This window comes from Trachypithecus francoisi, unplaced genomic scaffold (assembly GCF_009764315.1).
Source record: "Trachypithecus francoisi isolate TF-2019V2 unplaced genomic scaffold, Tfra_2.0 Lachesis_group4, whole genome shotgun sequence".
NCBI lineage: Eukaryota > Metazoa > Chordata > Mammalia > Primates > Cercopithecidae > Trachypithecus > Trachypithecus francoisi.
The window spans coordinates 79,454,538-79,481,903 of NW_022681469.1; the positions used below are offsets into that span (position 1 = coordinate 79,454,538).

The 27,366-nt window shown below is 39.7% G+C and overlaps 1 protein-coding gene across 14 annotated transcripts in view; it reads right to left on the reverse strand.

Moving 5' to 3' along the window:
- Positions 1–27,366, reverse strand: part of ICA1 (islet cell autoantigen 1) — a 165,477-nt gene that overhangs the window by 133,430 nt on the left and 4,681 nt on the right. For 4 of the 14 annotated variants that reach the window (XR_004432779.1, XM_033192505.1, XM_033192504.1 and 1 more), the window contains exons 2-3: positions 4,626–4,727; positions 1,825–1,990 (exon numbers count right to left, since the gene is read on the reverse strand). Coding sequence is in view for 13 of the 14 variants with exons in the window: in XM_033192505.1 (XP_033048396.1) it covers positions 1,825–1,990; positions 4,626–4,642 (183 nt within the window). In the remaining variant the exon portion in view is untranslated. The remainder of the gene's footprint in view (positions 1–1,824; positions 1,991–4,625; positions 4,728–27,366) is intronic. The other 10 variants (XM_033192514.1, XM_033192512.1, XM_033192515.1 and 7 more) reach the window with 5 other exon arrangements.

Below are 27,366 nucleotides of genomic sequence, written 5' to 3' on the forward strand. Positions count from 1 at the left end.
AGTGAGCAGGGGTGGGGTAGGTGGGGAGCAGGGGTGGACAGACAGTGACTTGAAGCAGCGTGACCTTTAGGCTGAAACCCGAACTATGAGAAGGGAAGATGTGGGGAAACAGTGTCCAGGTGGAAGCCAGCAAATGCTCTAATGGGTGTGAACTTGGCTGGTTGTGGACTGAGAACTGAGACAAGGCCATCATGGCTGGATGGTGGTGAGGGCAATGTAAGCATGTAGAAGAGAGGAAATGTAGGACAGGGAGGCAGGACCAGTGGGTCAGGAGCTTTGCTATGTACTAGAGATAACATATGGAACACAGTCTAAATGGTTCCTGGGACATAAAACACACTCATAAACATTAATTACTAATAAACATCAGTTATGTTTATAAACATGTTAGTATAATATTTTTTTTTTTTTTTTTTGAGACGGAGTCTTGCTCTGCCACCTAGGCTGGAGTGCAGTGGCCGGATCTCAGCTCACTGCAAGCTCCGCCTCCCGGGTTTACGCCATTCTCCTGCCTCAGCCTCCTGAGTAGCTGGGACTACAGGCGCCCGGCTAGTTTTTTGTATTTTTTAAGTAGAGACAGGGTTTCACCACATTAGCCAGGATGGTCTCGATCTCCTGACCTCGTGATCCGCCCGTCTCGGCCTCCCAAAGTGCTGGGATTACAGGCTTGAGCCACCGCACCCGGCCCATGTTAGTATAATATTTAAACACTAACAAACATTAGCCATCACTCTGTTACCTACTTTAATCTTGATAAGAGCTGTAATAAGTAGGTATTAATTTCTCTATTTCACGCATTAAGAAAACGAGGATATGAGAAATTGGGTATAGTTCTCCTAAAGTTACAGCAGATGGTAGGTAGAATAGTAGCCCAGATCCATCTCACAGGATAGGCCTAACCTCAAAGGCAGCCCAGTTCTCACAGGACAGCCTTAACATTACAAAGTTCTGCCTGGGTCTGGTCTACCCTCACATGCTTAGAATGAATCTCACCCTTTTCAGATGACAGAGCTTCCCAAGTAATTGACAACTAATATTTCCCTTTAACCCTCTCTGATGTACAATAACTATGGTTTCCACCATCCTGGACACTCTTCTCAGAAAGCTTTTTGAAATCTTGGGCTTTTTAGTCCCATTAAATGTTCAGTTCATTAACCTTAGTGTATATATTAAAATTTGAGTTCATTTTGAATCCTTATCAGACCGTCTAAGATATTATTCCTCTCAGTGCCCTGTTATTTATAGAAGTGATAGGTATGCTTTCAAAATTTTAATCTAAACTATTGGCAGAAATATCCAGCAAGACAGGGAGTTAGTGGGCCTTCTTATATTAATATGCTAAATCAACCATATCCAAATCCGGCTTACTGTATTGTTAACTAGTTTAACTAAATATCTCCTTATTTATTTTAGAATTTTCCAGTGTCCAATACAAAACTTATTAGACTCTACTTTCCATGACTTTTACCTGAGTTCTTTTTTTAAGAAAATTTAACATTTGCCAGATTCTAGTGTTCTAAATCCAACTTCTCAGCTATGACTAGCAGCAGCTCTTTGATTGCATTACTTTTCCCAACAAACACTGAGAATTTACCACAGGCAATGCATTGCAACTATGTTCTTGAAATATGAAGTAACTGAGGCATAGTGGTTATGTGAGAATTTGTAGGTTTTAATGAATATGCTGGGATTGAGTTTACCTAATCCTAGATTTTCCTCATCTTCAAAGACAAAGCACATCTAGCTCTGCCTCAGTGTGTACACTCTAGGACCTTGATCCTAGCAAGGCGGCTGTGTTGGAGCTGACAGCAATAAAGAGCTCACCTCTAGCTTGGCATCCAGGTCTGCGTCAGAGGCAACAACATGTTCATCTTCCTTCTTCCCTGTGGCTTTAATAAAGGCCTGCTTCGTCTCCCAATACTTCTGCTGCATCTTATTTACAACTGACTTATCTTGAGCATATCGATCCTGTAAGTCCCAGGGATAACTGCTAAAAACATTTAAAGAACTATTTTATTCATGACTTTCATAAAGATTAAGATATTTTAGTGTGAAATAATTTCTTTAAACATGACTTTCCATTATACATTTACATTTACAACATTGATAAATGTATGAGCACTTTCTTATATGGGTGTCACACCAAGAAAGTTGATCAACTCCTTCCGACTCAAAAACCTTAAAAGTCAGAGTGGAGAAATTTAGAATCTCTTGCAGGAAATAAAAAATCTAACCCTTGAAAAGAATGTAGATATAACAGATTGAGCACACCCCTTTTAGAGGTGGAGACAGTGAGGTCAAGCCAGACAGGGTGACCAGCCCAAGTCACCTCAGTGAGTCAGAGATAAAGCCAGACACCAACACACTCTCTTCACTCTAACACTACAGCCAACACCAAGGTGATGGCAGGAAAGCAGAGATAAGAGGCTGAAGAACAGCATGCCTAAGATCTGTTACAGAGGAATCTAAAACAGTAAAACTCACAGAAGCAGAGAGTAGAATGGCAGGCAATGAGAAATTACTATTCAAGGGGCATAAAGTTTCAGTTACGCAAGATGAGTAAGTTCTAGAGATCTGCTGTGCAACACGGTGCCTATTTATTTTTTGAGATGGAATTTCACTCTTGTTGCCCAGGCTGGAGTGCAGTGGTGCAATCTTGGCTCACTGCAACCTTTGCCTCCCAGGTTCAAGCGATTTTCCTGCCTCGGCTTCCTGAGTAGCTGGGATTACAGGCGCATGCCACCATGCCCACCACACTTGGTATGTTCTTAGTAGAGATGGGGTTACAATATGTTGGCCAGGCTGGTCTCTAACTCCTGACCTCAGATGATCCTCCCTCCTCGGCCTCCCAAACTGCTGGCATTACAGACATGAGCCACTTCGCCCAGCCCCATGGTGCCTATTGTTAACAATACTGTATTGTGCACCTAAAATTTAAGAGGGTTGACTTCATGTTAACTGTTCTTAACACAATAAAATAAAAATAAAATAAATTTAAGATTGGTTGCAGGCTTCTGATGTTAAAAACTTTAAACTCTTCAATATAAATGCTTAAAATATAGATGAAAAACCATTTTTCAGAAGGATCATAGTGAAGAGCAAATCAAAAAGTATGTGGAGAAAAAATCAGAAACTGGCCGGACATGGTGGCTCATGCCTTTAATTCTAGCACTTTGGGAGGCCCAGGCAGGAGACTGCTTGAGGCTAGGAGTTTGAGACCAGCCTGGGCAACGTAGTAAGACCCCATCTCTACAAAAAATTAGCCAGGTGTGGTGGCATAGGCCTATGACACAAAGCTACTCAGCAGACTCAAGTGTGTGGATTGTTCAAGCCCAGGAGTTTGAGGCTGCAGGGAGCCATGATCATACCACTGCACTTCAGTCTGGGATATAGCACGAGACCCTGTCACTCAAAAACAAAAGATAAAAGAAAATAAAAAAGAGAAAAGAAACAAAAGTAATTGAAAATGAAATGGAATTATGTAAAAGATAATCTCTCTACAGAATATGCACATTAAAAGGTTGGAAGGATACACTGCAAAGACTGATTATTTCAGGGAAATGGGATTCTCAAGAGTGGGACATAGAACGGACTTCTTTGGCCAGGCGTGGTGGCTCATACCTGTAATCCCAGCATTTTGGGAGGCTGAGGTGGGCAGATCACAAGGTCAAAAGATCGAGACCATCCTGGCCAACATGGTGAAACCCTGTCTCTACTAAAAATACAAAAATTAGCCAGGCGTGGTGGCATATGCCTGTAATCCCAGCTACTCGGGAGGCTAAGGCAGGAGAATCGCTTGAACCTGGGAGGCGGAGGTTGCAGTGAGCTGAGATTGTGCCACTGCACTCCAGCCCAGGTGACACAGTGAGACTCCTCAAAAAAAAGCACTTATTATAATTAATTGTGCATTTGGAAAATATGTAACACATGTTTTTCATGATACGAATTAAAGAAAATAAAAGTTCACAAAGATCTGCTTGCTTGGCGGGTCATGGGTTCAAAAGAATTTGCAAACACTGCTTGAAGAGCTCTGGACCTTGTAAGAGGTTTAACATGCTGCTTAGATATGTTATAGGCACATAAATATCAGCGCTAACAGTGCCAAATGGTTACCACATCTACTTTATTCAGCATCATTTACTTTCGACAATGACTGGTTCCTGAATGTTCAGAAAGGTTGAAATCATGACTATAAATTAATAAGTAAAAGTAGTGTGTGGTTGTAGAATCATTCTTTATTTTATAGCTACCCTAACATAAAATTCCCTTGTAACTCTGTTAGAAGTTATAAATAAGATAGTAATAAAAATGCATCAACTCATTACATTAGACAAAATGGTGGTAAGAAAAACTATCATTAGATTCCCAAGAGGAAAGTTACACATAAGTGAATTTCTTAGAGAATGCACATTAGGTAAGAATTTATAATATTTTTTGTTACTTGGTTTTCACACCATATTTAACAGAGATATTGAATTTGGCTCAGCATTGGTGAGGGCTAACATGATACTTACTGCCAATGTATCTCTTGTTTTTCCATTCAATAGACACTTATTGAGCATATGCTATACGCTTTATACTTTCATTAGCCTTTCCCAATTTAGAAAAGATGACAAATTACTTACCATTTGTGTCCTGACATGTTTTCTTCTTCTTCTTCTTCTACTGTTGATGATTTGGGGAGAAGGGGCAGGAAAAAAGCATGAGAGGATAAGTTATATTATAACCTGAAATAAAACAAATACGTTTACCAGTTACACACTATATTATAGTTACATATTAATTTGAAATACATAAAAGGCTTCAATCTAAGCCATTTCTAGCTGTATTTTAGGGTCTAACTCTATTATACAGTAATGCTGCACACTGGTGATGACAACAATATAGCTAAGTAACACTGGAAGAAATATCCCAAGTAAAGTTTAAAAAGTGAACAGGCAGGTTGAATGAAAAAGTAGGTTGCAGAAGACTACATAAAATACAATACCACTTATATAAAGCTTAAAAATATGTAAAACAATACTATATGTTGTTGAGGTATATAATATTATATGGTAAAGGTATAAATAATTGCTTAGCAATGATGACCACTAAGTTCCAGACAGCAGACCATGGCAGTAGATGGTGTGGGGTGTGTTTCGAGAGAGATAAACAGCAGCTTTGAGTGCACACAAAATGTTCTCTTTTCTAAGCTAGATGGTGAGTATAGTGCATCTGTACGCCTCTTTATAGATTTGAAATATTTTATAATCAACATTTTTAAAGAAACAAACCAGCACATTGCAAAAACAAAAACAAAAATAGAACGAAAATTTAAAATCCCAAATAAAAACCAAAAAAGAGTTGATAAGCTTGAATAAGATACCAAGAAGGGTACAAAGGAGGAAAGTATGTATCTACCAGCCTAGCCTTGTATATTTATCTCGTTAGTAAATACCGGAGTCAATGTCTCTGCCCTTACTCCATGTGCTCCACTCATGGAAGCTAGCCCGCCCCAGGGGCAGGGCCCACCAGTCTAGCCACATTAGCCCACTTGCCTAGCAGTTACCGGAAAGAACAGAAAGCTCACTACTCAAAGGAATGGTCGCTGGCCAGAGGCAAAACCTCTGGCTGCCAGAGTGAGTGCTCACAGCATATGGATGCCCAGACCGCTTCACAAAAACCAATCCAATCATTCTCCTTTGGTCTTAGAAAGGGTCCTGGCAACCAGGACTTCTAAAATGATTAAAGATTTCCTAGGCTATTTAAAAATATTTCAATGGAACAAAATTAAGGTGTGTAAATCCCAGGCTTCAGGTTATGGGGACAAGAGAGAGGAAGAAGAGAATTTTCAGAGTGTCAGATGCCTCTGAAATGACAGCATCCCGTAATGAACATCTCTCTTCCTTGTGGAGAGCATCCAAATATCTGGACAAACTGCTTTGGGAATGACATTCAGGGTAAGTAAGCTCTGCCCTCCACTCAGTGCATCATGGAGAGGCTACTAACACCCAGTCCTCTCACCATCCACGCAGTTTCACTGTAAGTACACATTTACTTTAGTTAGTTTGAAATTTCCAACAAAATTTTTCATAAAAAGAGGTTGTTCAAAGGAAATGGAATTATCATACTCTTGAGTTCAGTGTCACCATGAACTATTAGGATAGTTAGTATTTTTGATTCTTTTTTTATTACAGTAAAAAAAGTTTATTAAAAGTGTACAGTATAGTAGTGCTAACAATATACACATTGTTGTACGACAGATCCCTAGAATTTTTTCATCTTGCATGACAGAAATTCTATACCCATTGAACAACTCCCCATTTTCCCTTCCCGCAGCCCCCAGCAACCTCTATTCTAGTTTCTGATTCTGTGAAGTTGACTACTTTAGATACCTCATAAAAATGCAAACACTCAGTATTTGTGTTCTTGTGATTGGCTTACTTCACTTAGCATAATACATTTAAGCTTCATCTGTGTTGTAGTATATGACAGGACTTCCTTTTTAAGGCTGAATAATATTGCATTGTATATATGCAATGTTGTATACACACATATACACACCACTTTCTTTAACCATTCATGTGTCAATGGATATTTAGGTTGCTTTCACATCTTGGCTATTGAGAATAATGCTGCAATAAACACAGTGTATAGTTAAGTTCTCACTTAAAGTCATTGACAGGTTCTTGGAAGCTGCAACTTTAGGCAAAATGATATACACCAGGTCCTAAATAATACCGTTTCATAATAATGTTGATAAGAAAAAAATGGTTTATGTCATTTTGCCTAAAGTTGCAGTTTCTAAGAACTTGTCGATGACATTAAATGAGGTCTTAATGTATCTCTCTGAGATCCTGTATTCAATTCTTTTGCACAAATACATAGAATTTTGACTGCTGGATTATACAGTTCTCTACTTAATTTTCTGAGGAAACTCCATATTGTTTTCTACAGCAGCTGTACCATTTCAAGTCCACTGACAGTATACAAGGGTTCCACTTTCTCCACATCCTTGTTAATGCTTATTTCCATTTTAAAAAATAATAGCCATCCTAAGAATTGTGAGGTGGTATCTCATGGTTTTGGTTTACAGTTCTCTGATTAGTGATGTCATGCATTTTTCATATTTTTTTGCCATTTGTATATTTTCTTGGAGAAATGTCTATGCAGGTCTTTTGCCCATTTTTAAATTGGGTCATTTCGTTGTTATTGAGTTGCAGGAATTCTCTATATATTCCAGATATTGATCCCTTATCCAATATATGGTTTGCAACTATTTTCTCCTATTCTGTAGGTTAGCTTTTTACTCTGTTGATGATTTTCTTTACTATGACTTTTAAATTAATTTTTGCTTATTAAAATACCTGTTAATTTAAATCCTTCATAGAGTAAGTTCTTATAGTATAATATGTGTTATTTATAGTTATAGTTAACAAAAATTGCTGAGCAAATTGCCCCTTCTACCTAGATTTCCAGGCTATTCCCAGATTATGATACCATATGGCAGTGTTCCTCAAGGTATTGTTTACTAGCCATTGGCATTGAAATCTTCTGGGGGTACTAATATACAGAATTCTAGACCCCACTCCTTTCCTAGTGAACTTGAATCTCAGAATGATTCCAGGAATCTAGTTTTATAATAGGCTTTGCAAGTGATTCTTAAATGCATTAAAGTATGAGAACCACAGCTAAATGGCACACAGGGAAAATTCTTTCTGAAAATGGATCTTTCTAGAACAAACTACTGGAATATAGGCAGAGGAGCAAAGGAATCATAAGTGGCCAAAATAAGGTCAGCCTTACAGGGTACATCTGAACACCTTATGAGAAGGCAGCTGGAGCCAGTGCTAACATCTTTTTTTATATATGTTCTAACTCTGCATACCAGAGACAATTAATAAACATCTTAAGATTTCTTGACATAATCTATCTTGTTTTGCTCTATCACTTTCCAAATCCACAGCATTAAAATTGCTACTTTAAAAAATCATTATAATTGTTATCCATTCATTTCAGTTCAACAGTTTGGTTTATCAGACATAAACTGAGCATCAAATGAATATGTGCCAGTCACTCTTTCTGGCCTCAAATATAGATCAGCTCTGTCCAGTAGAAATATACTACGAGCACATTCCAAGGTGGCCGAATAGGAACAGCTCCAGTCTGCGGCTCCCAGTCTGCAGCTCCCAGTGTGATCAACACAGAAGACAGGTGATTTCTGCATTTCCAACTGAGGTACCTGGTTCATCTCATTGGGACTGGTTGGACAGTGGGTGCAGGCAACAGAGGGCAAGCCAAAACAGGGCGGATATCTTCTCACCCGGGAAGTGCAAGGGGTCGGGCAATTTCCCTTTCCTAGCTGAGGGAAGCCATGACAGACTGTACCTGGAAAATCAGGACACTGACGCCCAGATACTGAGCTTTTCCAACACTCTCAGCAAACAGCACACCAGGAGAGTATATCCTACACCTGGCTCGGCAGGTCCCATGCCCATGGAGCCTTGCTCACTGCTAGCACAGCAGTCTGAGATAGAACTGCGAGGTGGCAGCCTAGCTGAGGGAGGGGCATCCACCATTGCTGAGGCGTGAGTAGGTAAACAAAGTGGCCAGGGAAGCTCGAACAGGGTGGAACCCACTGTAGCTCAGCAAGGCCTGTTGCCTCTGTACATCCCACCTCTGGGGGCAGGGCATAGCTGAACAAAAGGCAGCAGAAGCTTCTGCAGACTTCAGCGTCCCTGTCTGACAGCTCTGAAGAGAGCAGTGGTTCTTCCAGCATGGTGTTTGAGCTCTGAGAATGGACAGACTGCCTCCTCAAGTGGGTCCCTGACCCCCGTGTAGCCTAACTGGAAGACACCTCCCAGTAGGGGCTGACAGACACCTCATACAGGCAGGTGCCTCTCTGGGATGAAGCTTCCAGAGGAAGGATCAGGCAGCAATATTTGCTGTTCTGCAGCCACTGCTGGTGATACCCAGGCAAACAGGGTCTGGAGTGGACCTCCAGCAAACTCCAACAGACCTGCAGCTGAGGGACTGTTAGAAGGAAAACTAACAAACAGAAAGGAATAGGATCAACATCAACAAAAAGGACATTCACACCAAAACCTTATCTGTAGGTCACCAACATCAAAGACCAAAGGTAGATAAAACCACAAAGATAGGGAGAAACCAGAGCAGAAAAGCTGAAAATTCTAAAAACCAGAGCACCTCTTCTTCTCCAAAGGATTGTAGCTCCTCACCAGCAACAGAACAAAGCTCGATGGAGAATGACTTTGATGAGTTGACAGAAGTAGGCTTCAGAAGGTTGGTAATAACAAACTTCTCCGAGCTAAAGGAAGATGTTCAAACCCATCACAAGGAAACTTAAAAACCTTGAAAAAAGATCAGACGAATGACTAACTAGAATAAACAGTGTAGAGAAGACCTTAAATGACCTGATGGAGCTGAAAACCATGGCATGAGAACTACATGATGCATGCACAAGCTTCAACAGCCGATTCAATCAAGTGGAAGAAAGGGTAGGTATCAGTGATTGAAGATCAAATTAATGAAATAAACTGAGAAGAAAAGTTTAGAGAAAAAAGAGTAAAAAGAAACTAACAAAGCCTCCAACAAACAAGAGACTATGTGAAAACACCAAATCTACATTTGATTGGTGTACCCGAAAGTGACAGGAAGAATGGAACCAAGCTGGAAAATACTCCTCAGGATATTATCCAGGAGAACTTCCCCAACCTAGCAAGGCAGGCCAACATTCAAATTCAGGAAATACAGAGAACACCACAATGATACTCCTCAAGAAGAGCAACGCCAAGACACGTCATTGTCAGATTCACCAAGGTTGAAATGAAGGAAAAAATCTTAAGGGCAGCCAGAGAGAAAGGTCAGAGTACCCACAAAGGGAAGCCCATCAAACTAACAGCAGATCTCTTGGCAGAAACTCTACAAGCCAGAAGAGAGTGGGGGCCAATATTCAACATTCTTAAAGAAAATACTTTTCAACCCAGAATTTCATATTCAGCCAAACTAAGCTTCACAAGTGAAGGAGACATAAAATCCTTTACAGACAAGCAAATGCCAAGAGATTTTTGTCACCACCAGGCCTGCCTTACAGGAACTCCTGAAGGAAGCACTAAACATGGAAAGGAACAACTGGTACCAGCCACTGCAAAAACATGCCAAATTGTAAAGACCGTCGATACTAGGAAGAAACTGCATCAACTAATGGGCAAAATAACCAGCTAACATCATAATGACAGGATTAAATTCACACATAACAATATTAACCTTAAATGTAAATGGGCTAAATGCCCCAATTAAAAGACACAGACTGGCAAATTGGATAAACAGTCAAGAACCATCAGTGTGCTGTATTCAGGAGACCCATCTCACATGCAAAGACACACACAGGCTCAAAATAAAGGGATGGAGGAAGATCTACCAAGCAAATAGAAAGTGAAAAAAAAAAGCTGGGGTTGCAATCCTAGTCTCTGATAAAACACACTTCAAACCAACAAAGATCAAGAGACAAAGAAGGCCATTACATAATGGTAAAGGGATCTATTCAACAAGAAGAGCTAACTATCCTAAATATATATGCACCCAATACAAGAGCACCCACATTCATAGAAAGCAAATCCTTAGAGACCTACAAAGAGACTTAGACTCCCACACAATAATAATGGGAGACTTTAACACCCCACTGTCAATATTAGACAGATCAATGCAACAGAAGGTTAACAAGGACATCCAAAACTTGAACTCAGCTCTGCACCAAGTGGACCTAATAGACATCTACAGAACTCTCCACCCCAAATCAACAGAATATGCATTCTTCTCAGCACTGCATCACACTTATTCCGAAATTGAACACATCTCTGGAAGTAAACCACTCCTCAGCAAATGAAAAAGAACAGAAATCACAACAAACTGTCTCTCAGACCACAGTGCAATCAAATTAGAACTCACGATTAAGAAACTCACTCAAAACTGCACAACTACATGGAAACTGAACAACCTGCTCCTGAATGACTACTGGGTAAATAATGAAATGAAGACAGAAATAAAGATGTCCTTTGAAACCAGTGAGAACAAAGACACAATGTACCAGAACCTCTGGGACACATTTAAAGCAGTATGTAGAGGGAAATTTATAGCACTAAAGGCCCACAAGAGAAAGCAGGAAAGATCTAAAATCAACACCCGAACATCACAATTAAAAGAACTAGAGAAGCAAGAGCAAACACATTCAAATGCTCGCAGAAGGCAAGAAATAACTAACATCAGAGTAGAACTGAAGACAGAGACACAAAAAACCCTTGAAAAATCAATGAATCCAGGAGGTGGTTTTTCGAAAACATCAACAAAATTGATAGACCGCTAGCAACACTAATAAAGAAGAAAACAGAGAAGAATCAAATAGACACAATAAAAAATGATAAAGGGAATATCACCACCAATCCCACAGAAATACAAACTACCATCAGAGAATACTATAAACACCTCTACACAAATAAACTAGAAAATCTAGAAGAAATGGATAAATTCCTGGATACTTACACTCTCCCAAGACTAAACCAGGAAGAAATTGAATTTCTGAATAGACCAATAACAGACTCTGAAATTGAGGCAATAATTAATAGCCTACCAACTAAAAAAAGTCCAGGACCAGATGGATTCACAGTTGAATTCTACCAGAGGTACAAGGAGGAGCTGGTACCATTTCTTCTGAAACTATTCCCACCAACAGAAAAAGAGGGAATCCTCCATAACTCATTTTATGAGGCCAGCATCATCCTGATACCAAAGCCTAGCAGACACACACACACAAAAGGGAATTTTAGACCAATATCCCTGGTGAACATTGGTGTGAAAATCCTCAATAAAATACTGGCAAACAAAATCCAGCAGCATATCAAAAAGCTTATCGACCATGATCAAGTCGGCTTCATCCCTGGAATGCAAGGCTGATTCAACATACACAAATACACGTAATCCATCACATAAACAGAACCATCGACAAAAACCACATGATTATCTCAATAGATGCAGAAAAGGCCTTCAACAAAATTCAACAGCCCTTCATGCTAAAAACTCTCAATAAACTAGGTAATGATGGAACATATCTCAATAACAGTTATTTATGACAAACCCACAGCCAATATAATACCGAATGGGCAAAAACTGGAAGCATTCCCTTTGAAAACTGGAACAAGACAGGGATGCCCTCTCTCACCATTCCTATTCAACATAGTGTTGGAAGTTCTGGCCAGGGCTATCAGGCAGGAGAAAGCAATAAAGGGTATTCAATTAGGAAAAGAAGAAGTCAAATTGTCCTTGTTTGCAGATGACATGATTATATATTTAGAAAACCTTATCGTCTCAGCCCAAAATCTCCTTAAGCTGATAAGCAAATTCAGCAAAGTCTCAGGATACAGAATCAATGTGCAAAAATCACAGGCATTCCTATATATCAAACAGACAAACAGAGCCAAATCATCAATGAACTCCCATTCACAATTGCTTCAAAGAGAATAAAATACTCAGGAATCCAACTTACAAGGGATGCAAAGGACCTCTTCAAGGAGAACTACAAACTACTGCTCAAGGAAATAAAAGAGGACACAAACAAATGGAAGAACAGTCCATGCTCATGGATAGGAAGAATCAATATCGTAAAAATGGCCATACTGCCCAAGGTTATTTATAGATTCAATGCCATCCCCATCAAGCTACCAACGACTTTCTTCACAGAATTGGAAAAAACTACTTTAAAGTTCATATGGAACCAAAAAAGAGCCTGCATTGCCAAGACAATCCTAAGTCAAAAGGACAAAGCTGGAGGTGTCACGCTACCTGACTTCAAACTATACTACAAGGCTACACTAACCAAAACAGCATGGTACTGGTACCAAAACAGAGATATAGACCAATGGAACAGAACAGAGTCCTCAGAAATAATACCACACATCTACAGCCATCTGATCTTTGACAAACCTGAGAGAAACAAGAAATGGGGAAAGGATTCCCTATTTAATAAATGGTGCTGGGAAAACTGGCTAGCCATATGTAGAAAGTTGAAACTGGATCCCTTCCCTACACCTTATACAAAAATTAATGCAAGATGGATTAAAGACTTAAATGTTAGACATAAAACCATAAAAACCCTAGAAGAAAACTTAGGCAATACCATTCAGGACATAGGCATGGGCAAGGACTTCATGACTAGAACACCAAAAGCAATGGTAACAAAAGCCAAAATAGACAAATGGGATCTAATTAAACTAAAGAGCTTCTGCACAGCAAAAGAAACTACCACAGAGTGAACAGTCAACCTACTGAATGGGACATAATTTTTGCAATCTAACCATCTGACAAAGGGCTAATATCCAGAATCTACAAAGAGCTTAAACAAATTTACAAGAAAAAAACAACCCCATCAAAAAGTGGGCAAAGGATACGAACAGACACTTCTCAAAAGAAGACATTTATGCGGTCAACAGATACATGAAAAAATGCTCATCATTATTGTTCATCAAAGAAATGCAAATCAAAACCACAATGAGATATCATCTCACACCAGTTAGAATGGCAATCATTAAAAAGTCAGGAAACAATAGATGGTGAAGAGGATGTGGAGAAACAGGAATGCATTTGCACTGTTGGTGGGACTGTAAACTAGTTCAACCACTGTGGAAGACAGTGTGGTGATTCCTCAAGGATCTAGAGCTAGAAATACCATTTGACCCAGTGATCCCATTACTGGGTATATACCCAAAGGATTATAAATCATGCTACTATAAAGACACATGCACACGTATGTTTATTGTGGCACTATTCACAATAGCAAAGACTTGGAACCAACCCAAATGTCCATCAATGATAGAGTGGATTAAGAAAATGTGGCACATATATACCATGGAATACTATGCAGCCGTAAAAAAGGATGAGTTCATGTCCTTTGCAAAGACTTGGATGAAGCTGAAAACCATCATTCTGAGCAAGCCATCACAAGGACAGAAAACCAAACACCACATGTTCTTACTCATAGGTGGGAACTGAACAATGAGAACACTTGGTCACCGGGTAGAAACATTACACAGTGGGGCCTGTTGTGGGGTGGTAGGCAGGGGGAGGGATAGCACTGGGAGAAATACCTAATGTAAATGAGGGATTGATAGGTGCAGCGGACCAGCATGGCACATGTATACTTATGTAATGAGCCTGCATGTTGTGCACACGTACCCTAGAATTTAAAGTATAATAATAACAAAAAAAAGGAAATATACTATGAGTTTAAATGTTCTAATAGCCATGTAAAGAAAATTTAAAAACAGTGAAATTAATGTTTATATATTTTAAACCAATATATCTGAACTATTATTTCAACATATGATCAATATAAAAATGAGTGATATATTTTACATTAATTTTTTTTACCAAGTTTAAAATATAGTATCTTATACTTTCAGGAAATCTCAATTCACACTAGCCATATTAAGTACTCAAGAGCCACACGGGGTTAGTGGATACCACATTGAACAGTGCAAGTTTAGCAGTAAAGACAGATATACAATTTCCAGAATCAGGAGAGCCTTGACATTTGCAAGGGACATATAACAATGTCCCCTTAATGAATCCTCAAATTTGGAAATTCTGCTGTAAAAATATTTTCCCTGTAAAATGGAATAAAGTCTATGATTAGCTAATACTTCATGATTCTGCAATGGAAGCTATTTCTCCACTTCTGCCACAAGGTACTTATGAAACAAACCCAAAATGAATGGTGTCACATCTCCATCTTTTTAAGGGCACAGAAAAGATGTCCTAAAGATCTGCTTGTGGTCATCTTACCTTGGCAGATAAGCAAAGAAATGCAAGTAACAAGATGCTTACGGACTGCGAGTGCCAAGATATTGTCACAGTCAGCACAACTTGATTGCATGAATGTTTTTCACAAACTGTTTCCTCAAAGAAGACAAAGCAGTTGCACCAATAATTAAGATCTGCTCAAAGAAGCCGAGGCCCAAGGATTAACAGATCAATGAAAAGCAAGTTTCTAATTTTGATATAATAACCCGGGGAGTGTGGGAATGACTTGGTGAGGAGCAGACTCTGTGTCTAAGGCAGAAATAAAGGGAAAGGAAAGGCATCTTCCTGCTCAGAAGTGGAACTGCTGCTGAGGTCAGCACCTTCTTCTTAGGTGACACTAAGACTACCAACCCAATCCCTTTAGATTTTCCTACACTGCACCTTGATGGGGTTGCAATATATTCACCTCATGGTCCAAAGCCAGCCATTAAAACCATAGTTGTTCTCAGCCACATCCATTTGACTGAGAAACCACTTTGCTCTGTGGGAAGAATGGAGAGAACAGGGGGGAAGGATACTTTGTTCAGGTTTTATGTTGGGATTCTGTGCTCCTGCACAATAACTATGCTCGTTTTTTCCTTTTTTTTTTCTTTGAGACGTAGTCTCACTCTGTCACTCAGGCTGGCATGCAGTGGCGCGATCTCGGCTCACTGTAACCTCTGCCTCCTGGGTTCAAGTGATTCTCCTGCCTCAGCCTCCCGCGTACCTGGGACTATGGGTATTTGCCACAACACCTGGCTAAGTTTTTGTATTTTTAGTAGAGATGGGGTTTCACCATGTTAGCCAGGATGGTCTCAATCTCCTGACCTTGTGATCCACCTGCCTTGGCCTTCCAAAGTGCTGGGATTACAGGCATAAGCCACCGTGCCTGGCCTTTCCTTTTTATATATGCTTGCTGTGCTGAGTCCTCAATTTTATTCCCCCATGTAGATGGGCAAAAGACTACAGCAATCGTCCCACTTGTCATTACTTGCTAGAGCCATTTAATAACCATTTTAGGCTGGATGTGATGCCTCAAGCCTGTGATTCCAGCACTTTGGGAGGCCAAGGCAAGTGGATCGCTTGAGCCCAGGAGTTTGAGACCAGCCTTGTGAACATGGCGAACCCTGTCTCTACAAAAAAATAATAAGAAGAAGAAATTAGCTAGATGCGGTGGCACACGCCTACAGTCCCAGCTACTCAGGAGGCTGACATGGGGGGATCAATCGAGTCCGGGAGGTCAAGGCTGCAGAGAGCCATGATGGAGCTACTGAGCTCCAGCCTGGGTGACAGAGTGAGATCCTGTATCAAAAAAGAAAAGAAAAAAGAAAAAAAAAAAACAAGCCATTTTGAACAAACTGGACAGCTTGGTCATGAATAAGACATGCATAGAAGTTTTCTCCTAACACCCAAAGGTATACAGAATGCTAAAACAAACCAGGTTGTAAGTACAGAGTTGGATTCATTGCTACAAAGTAGACAGGAGTGTTTGTCCCTAGCTGCCTTGAACCCAGATACTAGATTCTTCTCCTTGGAAATATAATCTGGGAAGATATTTTCATTCCATATAAGCTGGCTTCAGATGCAATGAAAGCTTGTTCTGACCTAAAACTCTTTTTCTATGCATTTCTTCAAGGCAGTGAAGTTAGCTGATGGCACTTCTGATTACTTTTGAATTATGCAAAGAATCTAAAATTCTTAAGCCAATCCTTGTTTAGAGTAAAGCTAAGATCAGTAGTCATTCCACTATATTGGTATTCTCCACCCACAAAATTTGACCAGTTTTCAATATCTTGTTCTTTCATACACTAAAACACATCAGGCAGTAACTTGGTAAAACTCAAATGTAGTTAACTTTTCTTCAGAGAAGCAGAAATGTGTGCCTCCTTGTCAGTTTATTAGATCAACTATCTCTTTTTTTTTTGAGACGGAGTCCCGCTCTGTCACCCAGGCTGGAGTGCAGTGGCCGGATCTCAGCTCACTGCAAGCTCCGCCTCCCGGGTTTACGCCATTCTCCCGCCTCAGCCTCCCGAGTAGCTGGGACTACAGGCGTCCGCCACCTCGCCCAGCTAGTTTTTTTGTATTTTTTTAGTAGAGACGGGGTTTCACCGTGTTAGCCAGGATGGTCTCAATCTCCTGACCTCGTGATCCGCCCGTCTCGGCCTCCCAAAGTGCTGGGATTACAGGCTTGAGCCACCGCGCCCGGCCAACTATCTCTTTTTAATATGGAACTGGCTTCCTCTTGTATCATGTTTCCTAAGCATGTCATTTTACCTATGCAAAGATTCATGTATCAAATTAATTACTTTCCAACTTTAGTGGTAGAATTTCTCTCTTCCATTCAGTGGGTAGCTTTTCTGCTGGTTGGAGTACCAGCTGAAACTGAGTCCAGAATCCCTTTTACTTGTGTCTGTACTGAGCATATGGTGGAATCTCTTGAATTGCATATCTGAGCCAATGCCAAATGTGTCATTTTCCTCTTTAATTTATTCAACATTTCTATTTTCTAGATAAAAATTGTCATTACCTTAGAGTTCTTCAGTTATTTGGGAAGTAGGGTGCCATTTTTTCCCTCATAAGAAACATGCTTTTTTCAGGCCAGGAATAGTGGCTCATGCTTAGAATTCCAGCACTTTGAAAGGCCAAGGCAGGTGGATTGCTTGAGCTTAGAAGTTTGACACCAGCCTGGGCAATATGATGAAACCCTGTCTCTACCAAAAATACAAAAAGTTAGCTGGGCGTGGTGGTGCACACCTGTGGTCCCAGCTATTCAGGAGGCTGAGGTGGGAGGATTGCTTGAGCTAGGAAGGTGGAAGTTGCATTGAGCTGAGATTATGCCACTGCATGCCAGCTTGGGTGACAGAGTAAGATGCCCACCACTCCCTCAACCTCTTGAAAGAAAAGAAGGCCGGGCGCGGTGGCTCAAGCCTGTAATCCCAGCACTTTGGGAGGCCGAGACGGGCAGATCACAAGGTCAGGAGATTGAGACCATCCTGGCTAACACAGTGAAACCCCGTCTCTACTAAAAATACAAAAAAACTAGCCGGGCGAGGTGGCGGGCGCCTGTAGTCCCAGCTACTCGGGAGGCTGAGGCAGGAGAATGGCGTAAACCCGGGAGGCGGAGCTTGCAGTGAGCTGAGATCCAGCCACTGCACTCCAGTCTGGGCGACAGAGTGAGACTCCGCCTCAAAAAAAAAAAAAAAAAAAAAAAGAAAGAAAAGAAAATAAACTTTTCAGAACAGAATGGGGTCTTGCACTGATGTGGGTGCAAAGTGGTATATTAGAAACATCCCATGGTGAAATCACTCATTCCTAAACACCAGCTTCACAGCACCACATGCCATAGAATCTAAGGTACAAATCTGTTCACATTCCATCATTCCTGGGTTACAGTCACTACCTGGTCAACTGTCAGGCAGTCATTTTTCTTTCTTCATGGAATATAAATGGTAAGACCTCCTGACCAATAGTTTCTTATATTTGATAAAATGAAGAGTAATTCTTTAATATCAAACTTCTGTAAAATTATACATCACTATGTGCCCCAGACTTTTGTGGCTATTTGTATATAACTGAAAAAAAAAAAAAAGAATCTGCCATCAGAAGATGGTACATGCTGCCTGTGATGGGACACAAATGCCATGGCAGAGGAAAGGGCCAGGGTTTGAGGGACACAGAGCAGAGGCACAGAGCTGGCTTCCCACACAGCCTCTGGGCTGTCTCTAAGAATTAGTCGTTGCTGGAGAGGCAAAGGCTGGAAGTGTGGCGGGGAGAGAAGTGGTTTTACAGTAGGTAGAGGGAATGCAGTGAACAAATTCTTCCATAGCAGACCTGCCAGTGATGTGTGTAACCAACTGTAAGCAGTTGTGCATTATAATGTAAAGACAGGCAACAGGGGAAACAGAGGGGCCAGCCTCTGAAGCACCATGTGCCACTTTCAGCATTTAGATATACTCTAGCCACTGGAGGGTAGACACTCAATGCTGTTTATTTCACACTCGGTGGGTACCTTTTTTTGTCCTGCCTTTGTTAGGCAGTTAGTTTTTGGACTATCCATCACAAATATTGGAAGTTGGTGACATGTCTCTCAGATTTAGCTTCCAATTGCATGGTACTAATTTACGTAACTTCTTCCTCATTCCATTTTCCTGTTATTTCAGAGATCAGTTTCATCTGGAAATGTGACCGGGCTTCAATATTTTGTTTTCCATACACTAAAACTTACACATCATACAATAATTTTATAAAACTCAAATGTAGTGAACTTTTCTTCAGAGGAGTGGAAATGTGTTCCTCCTACTCAGTTTATTAGACTATTTCTTTTCAAATGATCTGAAGTGACACAGGTATTTGGGTTTATTTCTCTGGTGTGTAACTTCAGAACAAACAGAAGTCATATAATTCAGAGCCTAGAAAGAGATGAGAAAGAAGTGAATAAAGCTCCCTCCTTCTGAAATGGGACTTGTGATCCAGGGAGGAACAGGGCCAATCGTCTTCAGAGCCAGGACTCCCACATGGGGTCCTACCCTTGCCTGATGACCAGAGGAAATGCTGATTTGTCAGAGGTTTTAGGTGCTAAGGTAAAAATAATTGGATGTCTGTACATTTCTTTTGGGCAAAGTATGTTTTCATCATTTTTCCTAGATGTTTGTCTCTAGTCACTTCCTCTTATGTCAATAATGATTTTTATAATTTCTTATGGAGAGAAGTGTATTTGAATATAAATATTAAAACAGTTTCAGTAGAAGCAGTGAAAAAAAACTGGAACAATTCCTCCAGGCATAATTAACCATATTAATTATTATTTTTAAAATCTTGATTCATCAAATCCTGTTCTCAAGTGGTTGAGAAATGGGGATTCCCGTGGAGGAGGGGAAGTTGAATTAGCCTTCCATCTTTTCAAAAGCTAAGTATTAATTAAAGTAACATGATTTGATTAGTTTTTATGGATGTTTTTCCTACCTCTCAGATAACATACAGCTTGTCCTTTCAGATTTTGATGTGGTCACAATTACCTGAGCATTCCACACAACTGCACACAAGGCTGCAGTGAGCTCTGACCCCCTCACTGCACTCCAACCTGGGCGACTGAGTGACTACACAACTTTAAATGATTTCGGTTTCCAGTTTTGTGCCTCCTGCAATGATTTGTGACACTTCATAAATTCACAAATAAATGTGAAACGGGATCATGTTTTAATTTTGTGAGTCAGCAAATATTACCAAGAGGAAAACAGAATTCTAATCTTATTCAAGGTAGCTAAAAGCTGAGTTTTTATTTTAACCCGACAGATGCAAGTCACTGTTAAAATCTGTATTTTCTGTTAATGAACTAAAGTCTTAGGATATTTTCTTTTATTAAAGAAAACATTTTTTAAATTTTGAGACAGGATCTTGCTCAGTTGCCCAGGCTGGAGTGCAATTGTGCCATTACAGCTCACTGCAGCCTTGACCTCCTGGACTCAAGTGATCCCCCCCACCTCAGCCTCTTCAGTAGCTGGGACTACAGGGATTTGTCAATACGTCCAGCTAATTTTTTTATTTTTAGCAAAATACCAGCCAAGGCTAGTCTCAAACTCCTGAGCTCAAGCGATCCACCAGCCTTGGACTTCCGAAGTGCCAGGATTACAGGCGTGAGCCACTGTGCCCACCCAGATATTTTTAAATGATTGTTTTATTTACATTTCAAAAGAACTCAGGTGTTATATACAATGATTAAGTTATATACAATGATTAAGTTTGACGACTCCCTAAAACTATTAAAATCATTTTCCTAAAGTATGTATTTTGAAGGTTTCCCAATATGCTTCTTGATATAAATAAAAGCTGGTAAATCCATGACCATGTCACACACTTAGTTATCACTTCAGCGATCTGGCTTCACTTTGCTCATCTGTAAAACAGTAGACTAGGCTAGTGGCCATCTAGGATGCCCCATGTCACAAAAATAATAAAACTAATTTAAATTACTTTCAGAGACATGTATATCTAAGATAAAGCTTAGAGATAATGAACACAACATCCTTTTCAATGATGAAAAAATTGGGGTTCTAAAAATAGAGATGACTTGTCCAAGATCAGGTTAAAGGTCAAGTTCAAATAGAGGAATGCTGGGAATGAAACACTAATCAGCCAGTTAACAATTTGGTGCTCTCCTCTGTCTCTTCATCTATTCCAAGAGACATTTCTGAAAAGAAAATATCAAATATAACAGAAACAAACAAACAAACAAAATTGCCAAGCTACTTTCTAAAATGTCATCATCTTCAGCATTAATGTTATTTAAAAATTTTAAAATATTATATCCATGTAAAACAAACTAAAAACAAACCAGAAAACTCAAACTGCTCATAAAAGGTGTGGTCTAGGTCTTGCTCCTCTTTCTTTTGCCTAAAGCCCTCCTTTCAAAGGATGATCGATGGTGAATTTTGTGCTACACCAAAAATCATGGCAGTAATAACAAAGAGGTTGGTATTTGCAAACAACAAACCTAAAAGAAATCCAGAAAGATAAAAATATATAATGTAAAAACAACACTAGAAACAGAACAAATGGGTTGCCTCTACTAAAGAAAAATAGTAACTTTTAAAATTCGCAGTATAAATTATATTCACCTTTGATTTATTTAGTTTGGCTTATATAACTGTCAAATATCAAATCAAATGATTTTATTTAGTTTGGTTTATATAACTTTCAAATATCAAATCAAATTTCACATACAGATTTTACTCTGTATTTAGGGTAGCATTTTCTTTAAAAGCTTAACTTCAAAGGGTGAAGAATGAAGGAGCACCCTAATCAGGTAAAAGTCTCGATCAAGTTCTATAAAGGAATACTACACCCTTCAATGTCAGCACAGAACATTATTAAATGATAAGTCTAAGTGTTACCCTTATATTTTATTGGGATCAAATGATAAAACTTGGAAGGCTCTTACAAATCTTACTTTAAAGAATGGCACCAACTTAAATTTTCTTTTTATGGAAGAATAACCTGAGGTAAATTAACTTTATCATCTAAGACTATGCAGTCCAATATAGCAGACACTAGTCACATGTAACATGAGCACTTGAGATATGGCTGGTATGAATTCAGATGTGCTCTAAATGTAAAATTCACACTGGATTTTGAAGACTTAGTAACAAAAAATTAAAATGTCTCATTAATAAATCTATATACTTATAGTTATATAAATTATTATTTCATGTTGATATATTATATATATTTAAACTTTAAATAACTACATTTATATGTTACATATTTATATGTATTATACATTCTGCTTTATATTTAATTATATTTTTTGCTTATTTATATATTACTTTTTAATATTTTATGTTGAAACAATATTTTGAATATTTTGGATTAGATCAAATAAATTATCCATTTAATTTGTTTCTTTTTAGTTTTTGTTTTGAGACAGGGTCTTACTGTGTTGCCCAGGCTGGTCTTGAACCCCTAGGCTCAAACAATCCTTCCACCTCAGCCTCCTGACTAGCTGGAATTATAAGCATGGCACACACCACAGCCCCCAGCTTATTTCTTTTTAGTTTTTAAGCTAAAAATATTTTACTATTGGTAGAATGTTTTAAATTACATATGTGGTTGCTGTTATATTTTTGTTGGAGAGCCTCAGTTTAAGACATCAAGCAAAGCAAAAAAGAGCTAGAAATTAATTCCATAACTTAGGTCACCAATACTCTGTACTAGTTACGAATACCCTTAAACAGTTATTTCTGCACAGAATCTCTGACATTCTGTCAGAGATGTCATTGCAAAAATAAAATCATATATATCTTCTTTTGAAGTAACCTAAAAATGACTATACTCCATATTTTTACAAGTTTAAAAAGGTCCAAATCTGTGTGCACAACGTACTATTTTTTTCAAATTGGATTCAGGTGAATAGTAAGTGAAGTGGATGGGCTACTATAAGACCATCAGAGTAAAAGTATAAGGACTATATGATGTAACATACACAATATGTATCCACAAATGTAAAATGTATACATATATTTATAAATAAGAAATATATACAGCTGACCCCTAAAGAAAATGGGTTTGGATTGCTTGGGTCCACCTATACACCAATTTTTTTCAACCAATGGCAAATAGAAAATATATTTTCTATATTTTTTATAATCATATTTTTATATTTAATTATATTAAATATAAAATAATATTTTTTTGCTTATAATTAAATATAAAGAGAGAAACCTGGCATAAGAAGCCTGTGTATATGGAGAGTCAACTTTTCATATACATACATGGGTTCTGAAGGGTTCTGCAGAACTTGAATATGTGTGGATTTTGGTAGCTGAGGGTGGTCCTAGAACTAATCCCCTGTGTATATGGAGGGATGACTTTAATTCATATGTACACAGAAAGGTATGAATGGTTAATAACACCAGTGTGAAGGAAGAACAAGAGTATGAATGGGGGACTATAATTACATGAAACTGCACATAAGCATGATGTCAGCCATCAGAATAATTAGGGAGATGCTAATGTTTACAAGGTTCTCTTACTTTAAAATTAAATTCATAATTGGAAGCCTCCAAAAGATGTGATCAAGCAATTTGTTATGACTCCACAGAATCTCCTGGCTGAGAGTGAGGAAAGAATTTACAGATCATTTAGTCCAATCTCCTCTTTACATTGAGGGAACCGAGGGAAATTTGGGGGAATTTCCCGAGTCACAGAGTAAACCTTGTCTCATTAGACTTAAATGACTGAAATATGCAGACACCAACATGTGGTTTATAAAATGTGTATGCTGTGCACAGGTCCTGTAAACAAACCACCACAGCTCCTTTCTCTGGAAATGGCACATATTCCAGAACTTTCCTTGGTTAAGCTGCGGCAGGTAAATCATGTTTGAAGTTTGGGCTAGCTTAGGAGCAGGGAATGCAGGCAGTCCAGGCAGGAGAAGGGAGGAGCAAAAAAAGGATCTCAGAGGTCAACAGCAAAGGGAAACAGGCAGCAGAAGAAAGCACTATATGCTCATGTACGCCCAACTAACAGCACCATGCTTGCCTCTACTGGGTCATCTAGTTGGTGTTATTTAAGAATAAAGATCCCTTTTTCAGGTTCTCTCTACTTCCTCAGGAAATAAATAGCAGCAAAGCCCAGAACTTACAAAGCACAAGACTGATTATTTTGATGGGGGTCAGGAAAGACAGCGATATTGGGCATGTACCCTCTAGGGCAGGCCCAGGTAGAAAACCCAGAAAGTTGCATGAAGGCACTGAGCTCCAGGTTAGGAGTGCAGAGAAGAGAGAAACAGGAAGCAGAAAGTGGGGAGTGGCTTAGCACAAACACAACACAATGTTTACATACTTCACAATGATGCCAATGCTGCATATGGCAATACTGAGTCAACAGCATTAGGCACCAGGACACTTAGTTCTTGGCCTTCAGGGAGCAGTGGGTGGAAGAAAACCCTGCAGGGTGGTGATAGGCAGTCTCCCTCTCCATGCACTCTGGGGAACCATGGCCTTGGCATCACGCTGTGCACCTTCTGTCACAGTTTCCACTCTCGGTATACCCCTCCTCACTTCTTTGGAGCTATCCAGAACCATGACTATAACCTGCTGTTCACTTCCTTCTCCCTAGGAAGGACAGCTCCTACACCCTTGCCCCTGCCCACCTTAGTCCATCTATTGTCTCTTCTCTTTCAAGTTAATCAACCTCCCTCGATTTCTATCCTCAGGCCTCATTCTTCAACCTCTTTCTCAGTTCCCATCTTCTTCCTTCTCTTCACAGTTAAGAGTTCTAAGCCCATGCTGTCTGGTTCCTTTCTCCACCAGCCCAGAGAACATCTTTCACTATGGGCCCCACTCAAGTCCTCATTTCTCGTGACCTTTGACCACGTTCTCTTCCTTTCTTGAAATGCTCCTCTTCCACTACTTTTCAGGAAATATTCTCCATAGTTTTCTACCTTTTCAATTTTCTTTGCTGGCTGCTTTTCCTCTGTGCCTGCATCTCAAATATCAGTATCTGTAAGGTTCCAAGCTTGGAACTTTATTTGCTCTCATTAGGTGATTTCTCATTAGGTGAGACCACTTCTATGGCTTCAACTGCCAGCTGTATGCCAACAACTTCCAAAATCACACACTTCTCCAGGGCATCAGATCCACATTTCCACCTCCAGATGGTCATCTTTACCTGGATTGTTCCATAGGCACTTCAAATACAGCAAATCTAAAATTAAACTCCTCACTTTCCATCTGTACTCCCAAATTCTTCTTCTTTCTGTGGTCCCTATGTTAATTACCAGCACTAAATCTACTGAATGGCCTAAGGTGAAGACCTCACTTCTTTTACTTTTTCTTTTCTTTTGGCAGGGTCTTGCTCTGTTGCCCAGGCCGGAGTGCAGTGGCACAATCATGGCTCACTGCAGCCTTGACCTGCTGAGCTCAAGCGATCCTCTTACTTAGCCTACCAAGTAACTGGGACTATAGGCACATACCACCACACCCAACTAATTTTTTAAATTTTTGATAGAGATGAGGTCTCACTATGTTGCCCAGGCTGGTCTCAAACACTTGAGTTCAAGCGATCCTCTTGCCTTGGCCTCCCAAAGTGCTAGGGTTACAGACATAAGCCACCACACCCAGCCTCTTTCATCTTTTGCAGCCAGTCTCCAGGTTATCTCCATTCTACCTCTTAAAAAGTGATTAAATGCATCTTATGTTTTCTATCTTCATAGCTACAACAACCTAGGCCTTAAGAGGCAACACTATCCATGTGCTTGTCCATTCCAATCTTTACAGCACTGCCTGACCTATCACTATATGATGCAAATCTAATTATTCCACTCTCCCACTTAAAATGTTTTAACTGCTTTCTCTTGCCACTAGAGAAATTCCAAACATTTGTGGAAAAAACACAAGCCCCTTCACATCCTGGATCCCCTCCCCAGCCGCCAACAGAACTATTCCCTCTGCGCATGTCAGAACACTTGTGCTTTCCTGAATACACTATGCACTTCAAGGCCTTGAGATGATTCTTTCCACTTGGAATGCCCTTCCCTCCTTTGTCTGATTGACTAACTTAGAACTTACATCAAGACCCTTCGCAAATGTTGCCTCTTCAGTGAAGTCTTACCAACTCAACATCTCTTCTTTATCCCTCTCCCCAGGGGTCTTGCACTCCAGTCCTCCCCACTGAAGAATTAACTGCTCCATACTGGTGGTGCCACGGCACTCCTGTACTCTCCTTCAAGGAGCTAATTACATCTGTATCTCCTGCACCAGACTGTAGGTCCCATGAGTATAGGGACCCTCAAGTTCATCTTTGCCTTAAGCATGGCCCCTGGAGCACAGTAGTCATTCAGTAAATACATGCTGGGCAAGGGGCAATAATTATGTGCCATCACTTACCAAGCACTTTACATGTGTGAAGTACTTAACATCATTATGTCATTGCCACACATTATGAAGGTGATATCAACCCATTTTGCAAGTGAGAAACAAAGTTTAGAAGGATGAAGTAATTTACCCAAAGTCAGCAACTGGTAAACACAAGTTTACTTTTGATTTCTGAGCTCCTTTTTTAACTAACTCTGCTCTACTCTTGGATGAAAGGAGGCTGATTAATGGGGCTATGTTTCAATAAAAACAATCTCCCCTAATCACAGGCTTAGGTGCTGGGTTAGTCCCAAATCCATTGCCAATATGGTGCTACTGTGCACAACAAAACCTGCAATTACTGATTGACTTTTTCCTTGATGGTTGTCAGGGTTCCTACGACTAAGGAGAGGGGCACTATTTATAAAAATCAGTTTCGTGGTCTCTGGCTTAGAATGCTCTACCCTGGAAACATCACAGAAAAGGCTGGATTTTCCCCTAGGTACTATTAGGTTTCAGACATTGATGTCTATGCCCTGTTGTGGGAATAGAGATGTGGGAGTGAGTGTGATCATGATGATGGTAAGAGATGGATTTCAATATGTATACTCTTGGAACATTGTTGCAATACTTAAGAGTCACTTCTTATACAAACACTTTCACTACCTAGAACCAGAGGACCTTTCTAGTTTCCAATCTAGACTCTTAAAATTAACAATGACTACTATCTATATATTCAGTGGTCCATCACCGAACACATACACCTCATATTTTCCACTCCACAGAACTATATTGCATTCAGTCAACCTCTCTTAATTTATGTATTTTCTGCTAAATGTATTCTAAAATTGAACCCTGCAATGTTCTCTAATTCTAACTACTTTTTAATATTAGTTCCCTATTTTCTACTAATACCTCCACTACCTCCACAACCATGCAACAAATAATTGGAATCAGTCCTGTGCTTACATTGATTAGTGCATCTAATCCTCCAGAATCACAGATGATCAAACTTGTCCATGGCCACTCAGCTAGTAATGGACACACATAGACACCGGGCTCCAAACATGAGGACTATTTGTATTGGTATTCTCTCCCTTGCTTGTTGACTTTTGTACACACGTACACATGGTTGGGAGTGGGGAACGCTCTTTCTCCCCACTCCCAACTCTTATTTACCTGCCGA